Below are 13906 nucleotides of genomic sequence, written 5' to 3' on the forward strand. Positions count from 1 at the left end.
ATTTTTTGCTTTTTCTGGCTCTCCAGGTTGTCTTCCCAAAATTGTAGAGTAACCAAGCTTTGTACTGGCAGTTCTAGCTGTGCCTACTTTAACCCCTTAAGGACATATGACATGTGTGACATGTCATGATTCCCTTTTATTCCAGAAGTTTGGTCCTTAAGGGGTTAAACAATGCTATGGAGGCGATTGAGATACAGTGAGTTCTGAAGGTAGAAACACAGCATAACACTGTGTCCTCATCCCGCCTCTCAATTTCCCTCACACTGTACCCAACGCTCCGTCTCACCGAGCATGAAAGAGGCACATAGGCTGCAAAACTGATTCCTCTCTTGCTATCTATGTATTTATTTAGAAAATTGCATGATTCTAGATTTCCTGTACATATTCTCTTAAACCACATTTTTTAATTTTCTTTTTATTTTGTTGCTAATTCTGCAGCAGTGTTTCTCAATAAGTGCATTTAAAATTGCAAAGCAAAATATGGCCCTCGTCAATCTGCAGCTCTTTTTATTATGTTATTAAATGAGAAGTCACTTCAGAGGGAAAATTGATAACTAAGAATTAGTCGTCGTTTATGGTTATAAAAAATATATATATATATATATATATATATATATATATATATATATATATATATTTTGAGTTTTTTTTGTTTATTCCAGTTATTCACTGGAAAACTATGCCTGATACATTTTTGTATTTTTTATTTGCAATTCTTTATTTTTGTTGTGCTTTGTAAGGTGCACAACTTGCCATAAGACATGTCATCAACAGTGTAACATTGGTCATTGCATTGTATCAGAACATATCAGTTATACAGTACGTTTTATAATGTGTATCTCACTTGTACAGTACAGAAAGGGTAGACAGCCGTATTCAAAGGGTGTTAAAACCTACAGACTTCTGGGTTAATAGGGGAGGGGGATTGCTTGGGGTACCTATGATATACTGCCGTGGTCATAACTGTATTCTCGTCCTCAGTCTGCCGTCATTGGTAATGAATTGTACTAGTTTTAAAATCAAAATCAGAACTAATATGAAAAGTGGTTGCTGTCGGCCTGTGTCACGCAGCGTCTGCCTGTTGGTGGGAGCTGCTGGTCGTATTAGGCATGGTGGGTAGGTTAGTGGGGGGGGGTTATACAACTCTGCAGAACTCATGTAGCTACTACTAACTGAGCCAATTTAGATTAAGATCTTAAAAGCATAGATAAAAAATAAAAATGTAACAACCATAGAACCATAAAACCAACAAACAATATTCAGTGTCCATGCTAACACCTGGAGAGAAGGTGAGCTCGCAAGGAGCTTGTGTGGTGAGATGGACGAGCTGTTGCGTTAGTCCTCTTCATGGTGGTGGGTCGCGGGATCCCCCTGCGGCCTCTCTTGGGACAAACGGAGTAATGTGGTCTACTGACCCGGAGGGTTGTTGCGGCAAGGGAAAGGTGCTCACGGGCAGTCCCGTAGGAAGCGGTGGGATTCAGATAGGTGGGTGGGTGAGTGTGTCTTGCCCCCTCTTTCTACCGTCAGCTTGTGTATTCCCTATTTATATGGTACTTTGTTTTCCTGGAGGTGCCGAGTGAGTTGGCGTAGTGACCGTCGCCATGTGATGGTATGGCGGGATATGTCCCTATAAAATGTCAGTTGGTGCCCCTCAAAGGTAGTTCTGGGGGTATTATTGGTTGCTGTTAGAATAGCACCTCTGTCTGAGTCCCGGACCAGCTTTACAAGAATATCTCGTGATGACTCTGGAGGGGCTCTGGGGGCCTTAGGTAGGCAGAAGCAGTGATCCATAACAACTTGTTTCGCATGCTTTGGGGGGAGCAATGTAGCAAGGAGTCTCCGTATGAAATGTGGCAGTTCACCAGCAGTTATGGTTTCAGGGACTCCCCTAATTCTCACGTTTCTTGCTTTCATCCTGTCCTCCATATTGGCCAGGCGGTTGAGCACGTCCTCATTGCTCTTCCGCAGTGAGCCTAGGGCACCATCTGTGGCTGTTTGGGCCACTTTCGTCGTGTCCATGTCATCCTCCAATCTGATAATCCTGTCAGTGAGGGTGGCCACTTCTTCCCTCACCCCAGCCACATCTGCTTGGAACATGGCCCTTATCTCATGCAAAAGGGCTTTGATGTCTGCTTTAGTCGAGGGGTCAGTATCTCCCTCTTTTGGGGGCTGGTGGGTGGTAGTAAGTACCTCTGGGAAGGTGGATAGTTCCTCCGGTAAGCTCTCTGCATCAGATGAGTCGGAGGTGGAGGCTGCCATCTTTGCTGGTGCGGGCCTGGTCGGCTGCTGCAGGAACATGCCGATATCTCGGGTTCCTGGGCTCCTAACTGCCCAAAGTCCGGAGCTCCCACAGTGTGCGTCTGGCTTGATCGGCAGTTGGCTCCGCCCCGGATACATTTTTTTGTGCATTTCATGGCATTATGAAAGCAACATCAACGAACCAGGCCGATAGTTTAGTTTAAAGGCGTATTGTCACTTCCCAGGATTTCTTTATATTATATTTACTTATTATTATGTATCAAGTATCTAATGTGTGAAAAATAAAATGTACAAATCCACAAGTGTTAATCTTGCACCTGGCTGCCTCCATTTTAGCTTAGTCATTGTTATAAGCACTGTCCTCTGTACCTGGCAGTCAGCCTTAAAAACATACGAAGAAGAGGAGATATGAAACAATGTTTCTATTTCTCCTTTCCAGAGTTTGTCCTGTCTTTGCCTTGTCTGAACTAGATTATAGTTCCCCTTTAAACTTTATCTTAATGAAGTAGTTTTGGTGTATTGGTCATGCCACTGTAGTCTCAATGCTCAATTTCCACCATTTAAAAATGAAATCACGTTTAATTCTGTCCCTAGCCACAAAGGAGGATCGTGTGGGGTTTAGAAGGCAATTAAAAGAGCAGGAGTAGAAATTCTAAATTAAACAGAATGTGCAATAAAGGAAGTGTAAACATTAAATCTTGCATTACAGGAAGTGTTTAGGAAGGATGTGCAAGTCACATGCAGGGAGGTGTGGCTAGAGCCACATAAACAAAGGGATTTAACTCATAAATGGCAGAGAATTTAGCATTGAGAATGCAGGGGCATGTTCTACACACCAAAACTGCTTCATTAAGCGAAAGTTGACTTAGTGCCCATAGTGTAATAAATACACATTGGATCTGTCTGCTCTTATGAAAGTTAATCAAATCAAACTGAATATGTACAGAGGTAAGTGCTGCACACCTCACTCCAGTAAAGGCATTGCATTTACAGGTTGAGAAAAAAAGTGATCAGCAACTTATTACCTTTATAAAAAAAAAAAACTTGGCTATCTCCAGCATCCAGTGACCACCCCTTCCTTGGCTGCATTGACAGCAACTTGACTATTTTAGCATACATTTTGCAGTTAGGATTTTAATTTGGTACAATTCAATTTTTGGCACATACTCATGTGAATATTTGTCGAAGGATGTTCTTCGTACCATAGAAGTAATAATGTTTTGGAAATGATTCCTGTGCAGTGCTCAGTTTATGGACCGTCTGTCATCCTGGCATTCATGTGTGCTAGAATGACATGCCCTCTTTAAGGGAGGGCACACTTTGTTTGTGACTCTTTTTTGTTGAAAATAAATGTTCCTTTATTAGGTGTTGCCGTTGGCTGGTAACAAAAAATCACGTTACCGAAGAGACATAAAATAGAACTGTGCGGACTGTGATATTTTCCAAAAATGTGTTGTGTATTGTGCGACACTTGCATTTGCCGTTGGGGCATAGCAGGCCTTTTTTGTATTTCTGTGCACAACAAAAAAAAATGTTGTTGTTTTTTTAAATATAGTACTGTGATTTCAAAGATATTTTGCAAAACTCTGTTTTTGTGGTGTATGATTTAATTTGGTTTTGGTAGACCAAGACACTTATTTTTATTTAGTTGTCTTGGTTGGAGCTTTTTATACTGGAAATAAATGTGGGTGGTATTAAAAGTCATATCTTATTATTTTGTATCTCGCGCAGAGAAATAGTGATTTTTTTTAACCCTTTCATCCAATGAAGCGAGTCACGTGCCTGCCTTAGAATGGTAGTGTTTGTGACAATGATAATACCTCCAAACAAGAAAACGTTCATGAACACCAGCATAGTATCAAACACCTTCCATGACACAATGAACCCCCTAGTAGCCAGATATCTATATCGACATTTTCTGAAAATCGAAGTACGGTGAAGGTTTTCCACCTCTTTCATAGAACAGAAAGCGTATCTTCTTCAGGATAATTAGAATACCCCTACATACAGTGGACAACATATATGGCAGCATTCTTCCCAAGAAGGACGGGAGATGTTCCAAAGGCAAAGGAAGACCCTTCCACTTTTAGTTCTTGGCATACAGAGGATATATAACTGTTAATATGTGCTTTCCATTTATGTCATTGAGCGGTTCTACAGATATCATAAACCATAAAACCAAAGGTCAACTGGTTTATAGATGTTTTCAGAACCCACGGGATTATATTACTTCAAGCAAGGAAGATCTACATTAGGGTTGGCCAGTTCATAGCTGCTCTTTATATATATCACATTAATCCCAATTGGTTTTGGCATGCTCTATGGGCCACTAATACCTCTTACCCCTTTTTCAATTTTCTGTTGCTCTAAGTTTTCATATTGTATCTACCATTAAAGTGTTAATAAAGTCTAACACAACTGACTCCACTTTATTTGATATTATAGTGTAAAGTTTTCTAGACAGGTGTTGCGTTTGATTTGTTTGTTGAATTCACTCTGCTTTGAGGGGTGTTTTATCACATAGCAGGTGCAAGCTACTGTGGACTAAAATAAAATAAATCACTAAACCAGCCCAGGTAGGAATGTTTTTACGTGGGAGGGTGGAATGTTGCCCAGAAATAATAAATAACACCCTAAACTTTCTTTAATGTTTTACAAATTAAAGTACAAAGTATAATCTGGATTTTTTTATTTTTGTTGCATCAAACTGTTTCTACATTTAGCACGTACCTCCAAAAGGCTCCTATAAATATCTTCATATGATGGTGGCAGAATAATTAACCTATCTGGGCACATTACCCTTTCAGTGAATTGTTGCAAATTTGTACAAATAAATAAATTGCGTAAAAAAAAAGAAAAAAAAAAGGCCAGGTCTTTTATTCTAGTCGATGAGGTTGGAGTATCGATCAAAAGAGCAGTAAGAGCCATAATTTAGGATTTCAGTAATCTCCTTATTATAACTAGAGAAGATTATCCAATATTGAATAATATGCTGCAACAGTTTAGTAACTCTTCAATCAGATTTACTTACTTGGTTTATACAATATGTCCTCAATGCAGATAACAGCTTAAAATGTTCTATTTGACTACTAGATCATACACTTTGTAAATCCTCTGAATTTCTGTTATCGTATATCTTATATTATACTAGATAATAAATATTGGAATTCCACTATATAGGCATCTTTATATAACGACAAGTGTCAAAATAGTGCTGTTGTAATACAGCTACATTCTTAACCGTGTCATTACAATGCCATCACAAGAGAATACTTTGAGTGACACTTTTACAAATAAAGATGCATATGGATGGAACTTCCACTAAACCCTAGCATAGGCTAAAAGGACTATCCACACTGTTTATGGGGAAAACCAGGACTTAAAATTCTGGTTACCGTTAACACCTATAATTCACTTGGATAATAATGATGGCTGTGAAATACCTAAATATCTCCTCTGTACAGGACTAGAGACCTTGGTTAGGGAGTACACAATAGTGTACCTCCGTACTCTAATATGTGGAGTTAGGAGCCAATTACACTGTTCTCCTTATAATAAGGACATTAGCATTGATAAAGTTCAATCGCCCAAAACGTTTGCAACTTATGTTTTGTCCTTCCAATAAATATGGTGTGCACTTTAAATACCAGTTGCGCATTACTTCATTTTTTTCTTGCTATAATGAGAATAGGTGATAATGCACCTCATAACCTCATAATAATAGCTGCTGGGTTTTTATCAAATACAATCGTATCATCGCCCAACATTTTACAGTCATCATTATGACTTGTTGCTCTAATAGTGAATCTCCACGATTTAGATAAGTGTGATGCACACAGCGTTATACAATAATGATCGAATTGTCGTTTTTTAAAACCATGGGCATTACATTTTAGAAAATAATTTGTGAGACCCCTTCAAAATAACATTGTGCGGGCCCTCTTGGAACACACTCCCAGATATGTACACAGACACACATACACATACCTAGACATACTGTACCCCAGTAGATGAGAAGCAATGGCCAGTGATTTTCAATAAAATGCTGAAATCACACTCCAGCACAACGCTACAAGAAATTAACTTTAAATTTATTTTCCAATGGTATGTTACCCCTATAGACGCCAACAATTTTGACTTAAATAACTCACCTTTTTGTTGGAGATGCATGAAAGAGCAGGGCACTTACCAACACATCTGGTGGTCATGTAGTAGATTGGGGGGGGGGGGGGTCCTATACCTCCTAGTATACCTAGTCCTATACCTCCTTACGGCAGCTAAATCTGTAATAGCTGGGCTATGGAAAACGAATAGAAGACCCTCAAGGAGGGAATGGTACATGAAAATTGGGGAATTTAATAGAATGGAAGAATTGAGATTGTCCACATTGGGCAAATCACATCTCTAAATCGTTGTGGGACCCATGGAAATCTTTTCTTACGAACTCAAACTAAGACTTGAGAATATGGGGACTATGTCTGCTCGAGCATTCACACTCACACATAGAATTAGGAAAGAACAGGACAAAATCACAAACACACAATGAACCATAAACACCCAGTGTTTTCAAATAAATACCAAATTGTTTGTGATATATGATGGTACATTTTCTCGGTGTAGATTTTCACTCTCATCGTCTTACTGAACTGAGTCAATAACCTAACGTAAGCGTAAACATATATATGACGAATGAATATTATAATGTTTGTATTATTACTCAACATCTGTTAACGACATGTAATGTTTAATTTGAAAAAAATAAATAAAAATAAAATAAATTAAAAAAAAGACATACTGTACACACACAGATACACTCTCTGTGTCACTCATAGACACACAAACGCAGGTAAACATTCCCAGCTACACACTCATTCCTAAACAGACACATAATCATTCATAGACACACACTCAATGCACACAACATTTCAGGAGGCTGCTATCATGGAATTAAATATTAAATTAGATGATGTATGATTTCATAGAGTGGAATGGCATATGAGACTATTAATATAAAAAGTGAATCCAACGTAAAATGTAAAATTTTAGCTCAGAATAAACCAAACTGAAAACATAACCGATTTGTAGATTTAATTTTACATTTTAGATGTAAGTTAGCTTTGAACGCATTTAAGAAATTAACACTTTAGTGTATAATCCTGGCAGACTTGGAATCATTGGGGTTTATTTACTAAAAACAGAATTGCAGTGAATCTAAAAAGTGAATCAGAAATGTAGGCAAAATAACAGATTCGGAAAGATTAGCCATTTCAACATAAATAGCCAATTTCAGACTGCATTTCCTAATTCGGTTTACACTTTACTAAAACTTGGTGTTTAGTGAATAAACCTCTAAATTTGCTAAGGTAGTTCAGAGATCACTGTTAATTGAATCTAGTGTTGTTAGTTAATAAAATACATAGTGATAAAAATGAAAGTATACAAACATACCCCAGTGCAACTGACATGATCATCACTGCTGTGGAATCTCTCCAAGGTGCAGGTTCCAGTATTTAGGAGAAGTGTCAGGATAACTGCATGCATTATATATTGTGCCATTGCTGTGTGTCGTGCTCACCGATTGTCAAGTATCTTAATGGTGTCCTGACAACAAACCCAGCTTGCACTTGCTGCTTGATGAGATAAATCAGTGACTAACAGGGAAGGTATGAAACAGGTGTAACAAATGACAGGATGAAACCAATAACAAAAAAAAAAGTGAAAGAAGAAAAGGGATATGAAGCTATGGGAAGCATGTGAGTCCAGAAATATCAGACACAGAATGCTGGCTATGGAGAGGAGGACACGGTGTGGCCAATGATGAGGTTGGTGATCTTCCGATAAAGAGAGGTTTGTGTCCAGAAGATGAATCTGATCCTGGATGTTCGATGGCAGCTCCCTAACCTGCATCCCTCAGACTGGAGCCTCTCATGGTCATTGGAAAGGTCCTCTCACAGCCGTGTAGGGAGGTTAAAGGTCTCTGAGTGATTGTAATGACCCGGATCTGTGTGTCTGTGCTCTGTCTGTCTCACGATCACTGTCTGTGGGGTATCGCTGTCTGTGTGCCGCACGGCTGCTGACCTGTGCCAATGAGTTTGGAGACTGCTGGGCTCTGGGTTCACTCTCTGCTGCTATGTTGCTGCCAGGGAACAGACACAACTGAGGACTCTGATCCTCCCTCCCCTTCCACACCCAGCAGTTGTCCTTCATACAGAAACCAACTCCTCAATATCCTGGAATCACACCCCCGCCTCTTACACTGGGCGCACATGTTTCAGCAGTCCTGTTTGAGAGGATGATATCGCATTGTGTAATGAGAGTGCTCGGTATTCCACACAGTAACTCTCTAATCCAGGTTAAAGAGACCATTCCTTGCTAACAACAAACATATAATAATGTGCAGTGTGTTTGGGTCTATCATATAGCTTTACAGCAATGAGACAATATATGGAGCATATATGGGTGTATCACAGAGCTCCGCGGCAATAAAACTCACAGCAATGAGGCAATATATGGAGCATATATGAGTGTATCACAGAGCTCCACGGCAATAAAACTCACAGCAATGAGACAATATATGGAGCATATATGAGTGTATCACAGAGCTCCGCGGCAATAAAACTCACAGCAATGAGGCAATATATGGAGCATATATGAGTGTATCACAGAGCTCCGCGGCAATAAAACTCACAGCAATGAGGCAATATATGGAGCATATGAGTGTATCACAGAGCTCCACAGCCATAAAACTCACAGCAATGAGGCAATATATGGAGCATATATGAGTGTATCACCGCCTCTTACACTGGGCGCACATGTTTCAGCAGTCCTGTTTGAGAGGATGATATCGCATTGTGTAATGAGAGAGTGCTCGGTATTCCACACAGTAACTCTCTAATCCAGGTTAAAGAGACCATTCCTTGCTAACAACAAACATATAATAATGTGCAGTGTGTTTGGGTCTATCATATAGCTTTACAGCAATGAGACAATATATGGAGCATATATGGGTGTATCACAGAGCTCCGCGGCAATAAAACTCACAGCCATGAGGCAATATATGGAGCATATATGAGTGTATCACAGAGCTCCACGGCAATAAAACTCACAGCAATGAGGCAATGTATGGAGCATATATGAGTGTATCACAGAGCTCCACGGCAATAAAACTCACAGCAATGAGGCAATATATGGAGCATATATGGGTGTATCACAGAGCTCCGCGGCAATAAAACTCACAGCAATGAGGCAATATATGGAGCATATATGAGTGTATCACAGAGCTCCACGGCAATAAAACTCACAGCAATGAGGCAATATATGGAGCATATATGGGTGTATCACAGAGCTCCACGGCAATAAAACTCACAGTAAGAGGCAATATATGGAGCATATATGAGTGTATCACAGAGCTCCACCGCAATAAAACTCACAGCAATGAGGCAATATATGGAGCATATATGAGTGTTTCACAGAGCTCCACGGCAATAAAACTCACAACAATGAGGCAATATATGGAGCATATATGAGTGTATCACAGAGCTCCACGGCAATAAAACTCACAGCAATGAGGCAATATATGGAGCATATATGAGTGTATCACAGAGCTCCACGGCAATAAAACTCACAGGAATGAGGCAATATATGGAGCATATATGAGTGTATCACAGAGCTCCACGGCAATAAAACTCACAGGAATAAGGCAATATATGGAGCATATGAGTGTATCACAGAGCTCCGCAGCAATAAAACTCACAGCAATGAGGCAATATATGGAGTATATATGAGTGTATCACAGAGCTGTGGACAAGTGCACCCCTCTCTTCCCCCACCCCTGAATTTGGTACACATCTGAAATAATCCCTTTATTAGGTACACCTACTTGTTAATGCAAATATCTAGTCAATTATTTAGGAGCAACTCAATGGATAAAAGCACGCAGACATGTCAAAGGGTTTACTTGTTGACACCAAGTATCAGAAATGGAAATAATCTTTGACTGTGGAAGATTGCTGGGGCCACACATGGTGGTTGGACTGTTTCAGAAACTGATGAACTCCTGGGATTTTACATACAGCAGTCTCATTCTGTCACGTTTACGGAGTATTTAGAGAAAACAAAAAACATCTTGTGAGTTACAGTTCTGTAAGTCAGATTGGTACAAGCAGTCAACAGTAATCATAATTAACCGTTCATTATCAGTACGACAAATTTATGTAAAATACCTTCTACACATATGATCGAAAACATAATTTAAAAAAATGTTTTTATAATTCTTTATTTTTGAAGTGCATGGGTAAAAACACAGAGTAGCAGTGACATGGAATGTAGTTAGAGACAATATAGAGTATCAAGAGATAAACATGACACGTCATGATGAGATGCAAATTTTCTCAATATATATATATAAAGACAAGTAATATATACAAAGTTCTTATATGTGTCCTGAGAATAGGTGTAGTATTCTAAGCATAAGTGCTGGACTGATTGTCAGGAATATAACATTTTCAGGGTAGCATGAGTCAGATCAGAGATAGGCATATTCGATCTTAATATCAGTCAAGGAAAATTGGCTGACTGCACGATAAGTAACATGATATAATCAAACCACCAGGTAGCTGAGTAGCTTGATACCAAATGGCAATATTGTCAGGCATTTTAGTAGGTGTTGATGCATAGACTTAAATAAGAAAATAAGAAGACAAGGTAATAAAACAGAAGGAGGATAGCAAGCACCAGTGAGATGGCAGCATCATTATTAAATCTAAAGTAATGACGGCATCCAAGGTACCCTGACTATCTGAACTCACTCAACCTATCCCACTAGCTGTAAGGCAGAGTCCAAATAGAGGTTTTGGGGTGTTCATGTCTCTCAGGAAGCCGCCCTCAGAGGCATCTCTCCAGCCTAGAGTGCCTGCAGGAATCTGAGCCAAGTGTTCGCTGGCCACCCATTATACCATCAGGTAAAGGCACCGGGATCCTGGGCGTTGGTGTTATATCATGGTGCGCGCGTTGCCTTTGGCTGCATGCACTGTTTTGTTTCTTCACCTTGTAGGGATTCTCCTGGCTGAAACTTTGCCTGGAAACTGTGTCATAGGAGCAGGCAAGGTAGTAGGCAGAGTAGGTTGCCTCCTCCAGTCCATTAGTTTTCTCCAAAACCGCTGACAAATAGAATCAAATACCCTCTGCAATTCCATCTCCCAGCTTCGGGCTGATGCCTGAGTTTCCAGTTTAGCAGCAGGTTCGCCTGCAGCCATTTTGGAGGGACCGCGTGTAAGCCACCTTCACTGTGTGCACCCACGAGTGATGGCAAGGTAGAGTCAAACGTGGTGGGGCCCGGGATAACCCCCACCGGTCCAGAGGGGGGTTGGTACGAGGCTCTGAATACCACAAGAGTGGTATGCATAACCGGCATTAAGTAGGTCCAGAGTGTACCAGGCGTTGGTGCTAGTTTCAGGACACTAATAATTCAGAGATTGCCCTGAGCTCAAGTCTGCCATGGCTGATCGGTATGGCGATCAAGTCCCACCCCCATACATTTTTATTTTTATTTTCACTGATATGGCACTACAGTATAGGCTTGGAATCATTTGGCTGTCATTTATATGAAATAGCCAGCATTTATAAGATAATTGAAGACCTACAACAGTTTCTCTTTCACTTTACACAAATATGCTGTTTATTGTAAAATCATATTCAATTCCAGACTAGTAACATATCAAGATCGAACTTATAAACTGTTATTCACTACAGTGTGAATTGCAAAGAAGTGAGTTCGAAATTTTAGGAGCAATTACCAAAACGAACAAAATAGCACACTTCGAGAATGTTTCCATTTTAGCTATTTTTGGTCTAAAATTTGAGATTCACGTTAAATTCCTGACAATACACACTTCACACAATCAATAATCACAAACGATTTGTTGAACCCTGGTATTGAAGGGGTTATTTTTTTAGGCCAGGGATTGTTTGCACGTACTGGGCTATAGTACGCTAGAGAAGTAGATAGTTTAATCAGCCAAAACCCTGTTTCTCAAATATTAGCTGAACTTTGAATTCGTCAATGTGGAATATAAATAAAAGCAAAACAACTTACGTCATTTAAATAAAAGACTTTATCTATGAAATACGAGCTATGCAAACAATATCTGCTAAATTATTTATTTAATAGAAATGTAAAGTTAGGAGTTTTGCGTTTGATTCCTCTCTACCTTTTTAATTTCTTCAGAGAATTGATCCTTAAAGGAACATTCCAAACTGTCCAAACACCTAAAGCAGTGTTTCTCATCCTTCAAGGAGAAGTACCCCCGCAGGTCTAAAAACAAAACCCTGAGTACCTCAGCCTCAAGAAAGTCATTTCGATTGATTTAAATTCCAAATACGACATGAACACCCTGACATTTAAGTTAATCCAGTATTAAAGAACAAGCCTGATTAAAGGTAGTAAATAATGACAAACACACACTCACTGACAGACACACACTGATTTGACACACACTGACAGATACACTTACTGACACACACACACACTCACTGATAAACACACACTCACTGACAGACACACACTGATTTGACACACACTGACAGATACACTTACTGACACACACACACACTCACTCACTCACTCACTGACAAACACACACTCACTGACCGGTTCTGTTGCTGCCTGGTTGTTTAGCTCAGTGGAGATAAACTCATGAGGCAGCAATTGCCCAGAGCACCTGCCTTGCAAAGACTTCTCAGTGAGCTGAATTGGGAAGTCTGTAATTGGACAGCAACAGAATGTTAGGGCTGGGGAAGAAGGTGATGTTTACAAATAAGACAGCTTCAGCTTTTGAAAGCTATCTTTAGAAACAGAAAAAATCACAAAGAAGGCTCAGCACTGATATATAAACAAGGAATATAGTGTTATAATGTATAGGCAGCACACCTGTAAGGATGGGGGGGTCCCCTCTGATCCCCTCAGAATAAGTATAGAAATGTGTGTGTGTGTGTGTGTCTGTGTGTCTGTGTCTGTGTCTGGCTGTCAGTGTGTGTGTGTTTGTGTCAGGCTGGCTGGCAGTATGTGTGTGTGTGTGTGTGGCTGTCAGTGTGTGTGTATGTCTTTCAGTGTGTCTGTATATCTGTCAGTGTGTGAGTGTCTGAGTGATTGTGTGTGTCTGTGAGTGACTGTTTTTGTCTGCGAGTGAGTATGTCTGTCAGTGTGTGTCTGTGAGGAAGCCTGTGTGTCTGTGTGTGTTATGTGTGTCTGTCTGTAAGTGTGTCTGTGAGTGTGTGCGTCTGAGTGATTGCATGTGTCTGTGAGTGAGTGTGTCTGTCAGTGAATGTGTGTGTGTGTCGTGTGTCTGTCAGTGTGTGTCTGTGAGTGAGTCAGTGATTATGTGTGTCTGTCAGATTGTGTCAAATCAGTGTGTGTGTGTGTATGCTAGTGTATCTGAGAGTGTTTGTCTGTCAGTCAAAGTGTGTGTTAGTCTTTAGCAGGAAGAGGTGTGGCATTGACAGGGAGGGGTGGGGCAAATGTAAATTAGGGGGTGCCTGAGTTCCGTCATGCCTAGGGCAGCACAGATCCAAAATACACCACTGGCTATGCTTCCAAAACAACTCCATGATCATGTGTGTGCAATTTCACTGTTTGTGAAAGAGGAACATT

The 13906-nt window shown here is 40.1% G+C and overlaps 1 protein-coding gene across 1 annotated transcript in view; it reads right to left on the bottom strand.

The window, feature by feature from the left end:
* IL17RC (interleukin 17 receptor C) overlaps positions 1-8451 on the bottom strand; it is a 96175-nt gene extending 87724 nt beyond the window's left edge. The window contains exon 1 of the mRNA XM_063426735.1: positions 7708-8451. Coding sequence (XP_063282805.1) covers positions 7708-7815 — 108 coding nt within the window. The 5' untranslated portion in view covers positions 7816-8451. The remainder of the gene's footprint in view (positions 1-7707) is intronic.
* Positions 8452-13906: the final 5455 nt, after the last annotated feature.

The sequence above is a fragment of the Pelobates fuscus genome, chromosome 7 (assembly GCF_036172605.1).
Source record: "Pelobates fuscus isolate aPelFus1 chromosome 7, aPelFus1.pri, whole genome shotgun sequence".
NCBI lineage: Eukaryota > Metazoa > Chordata > Amphibia > Anura > Pelobatidae > Pelobates > Pelobates fuscus.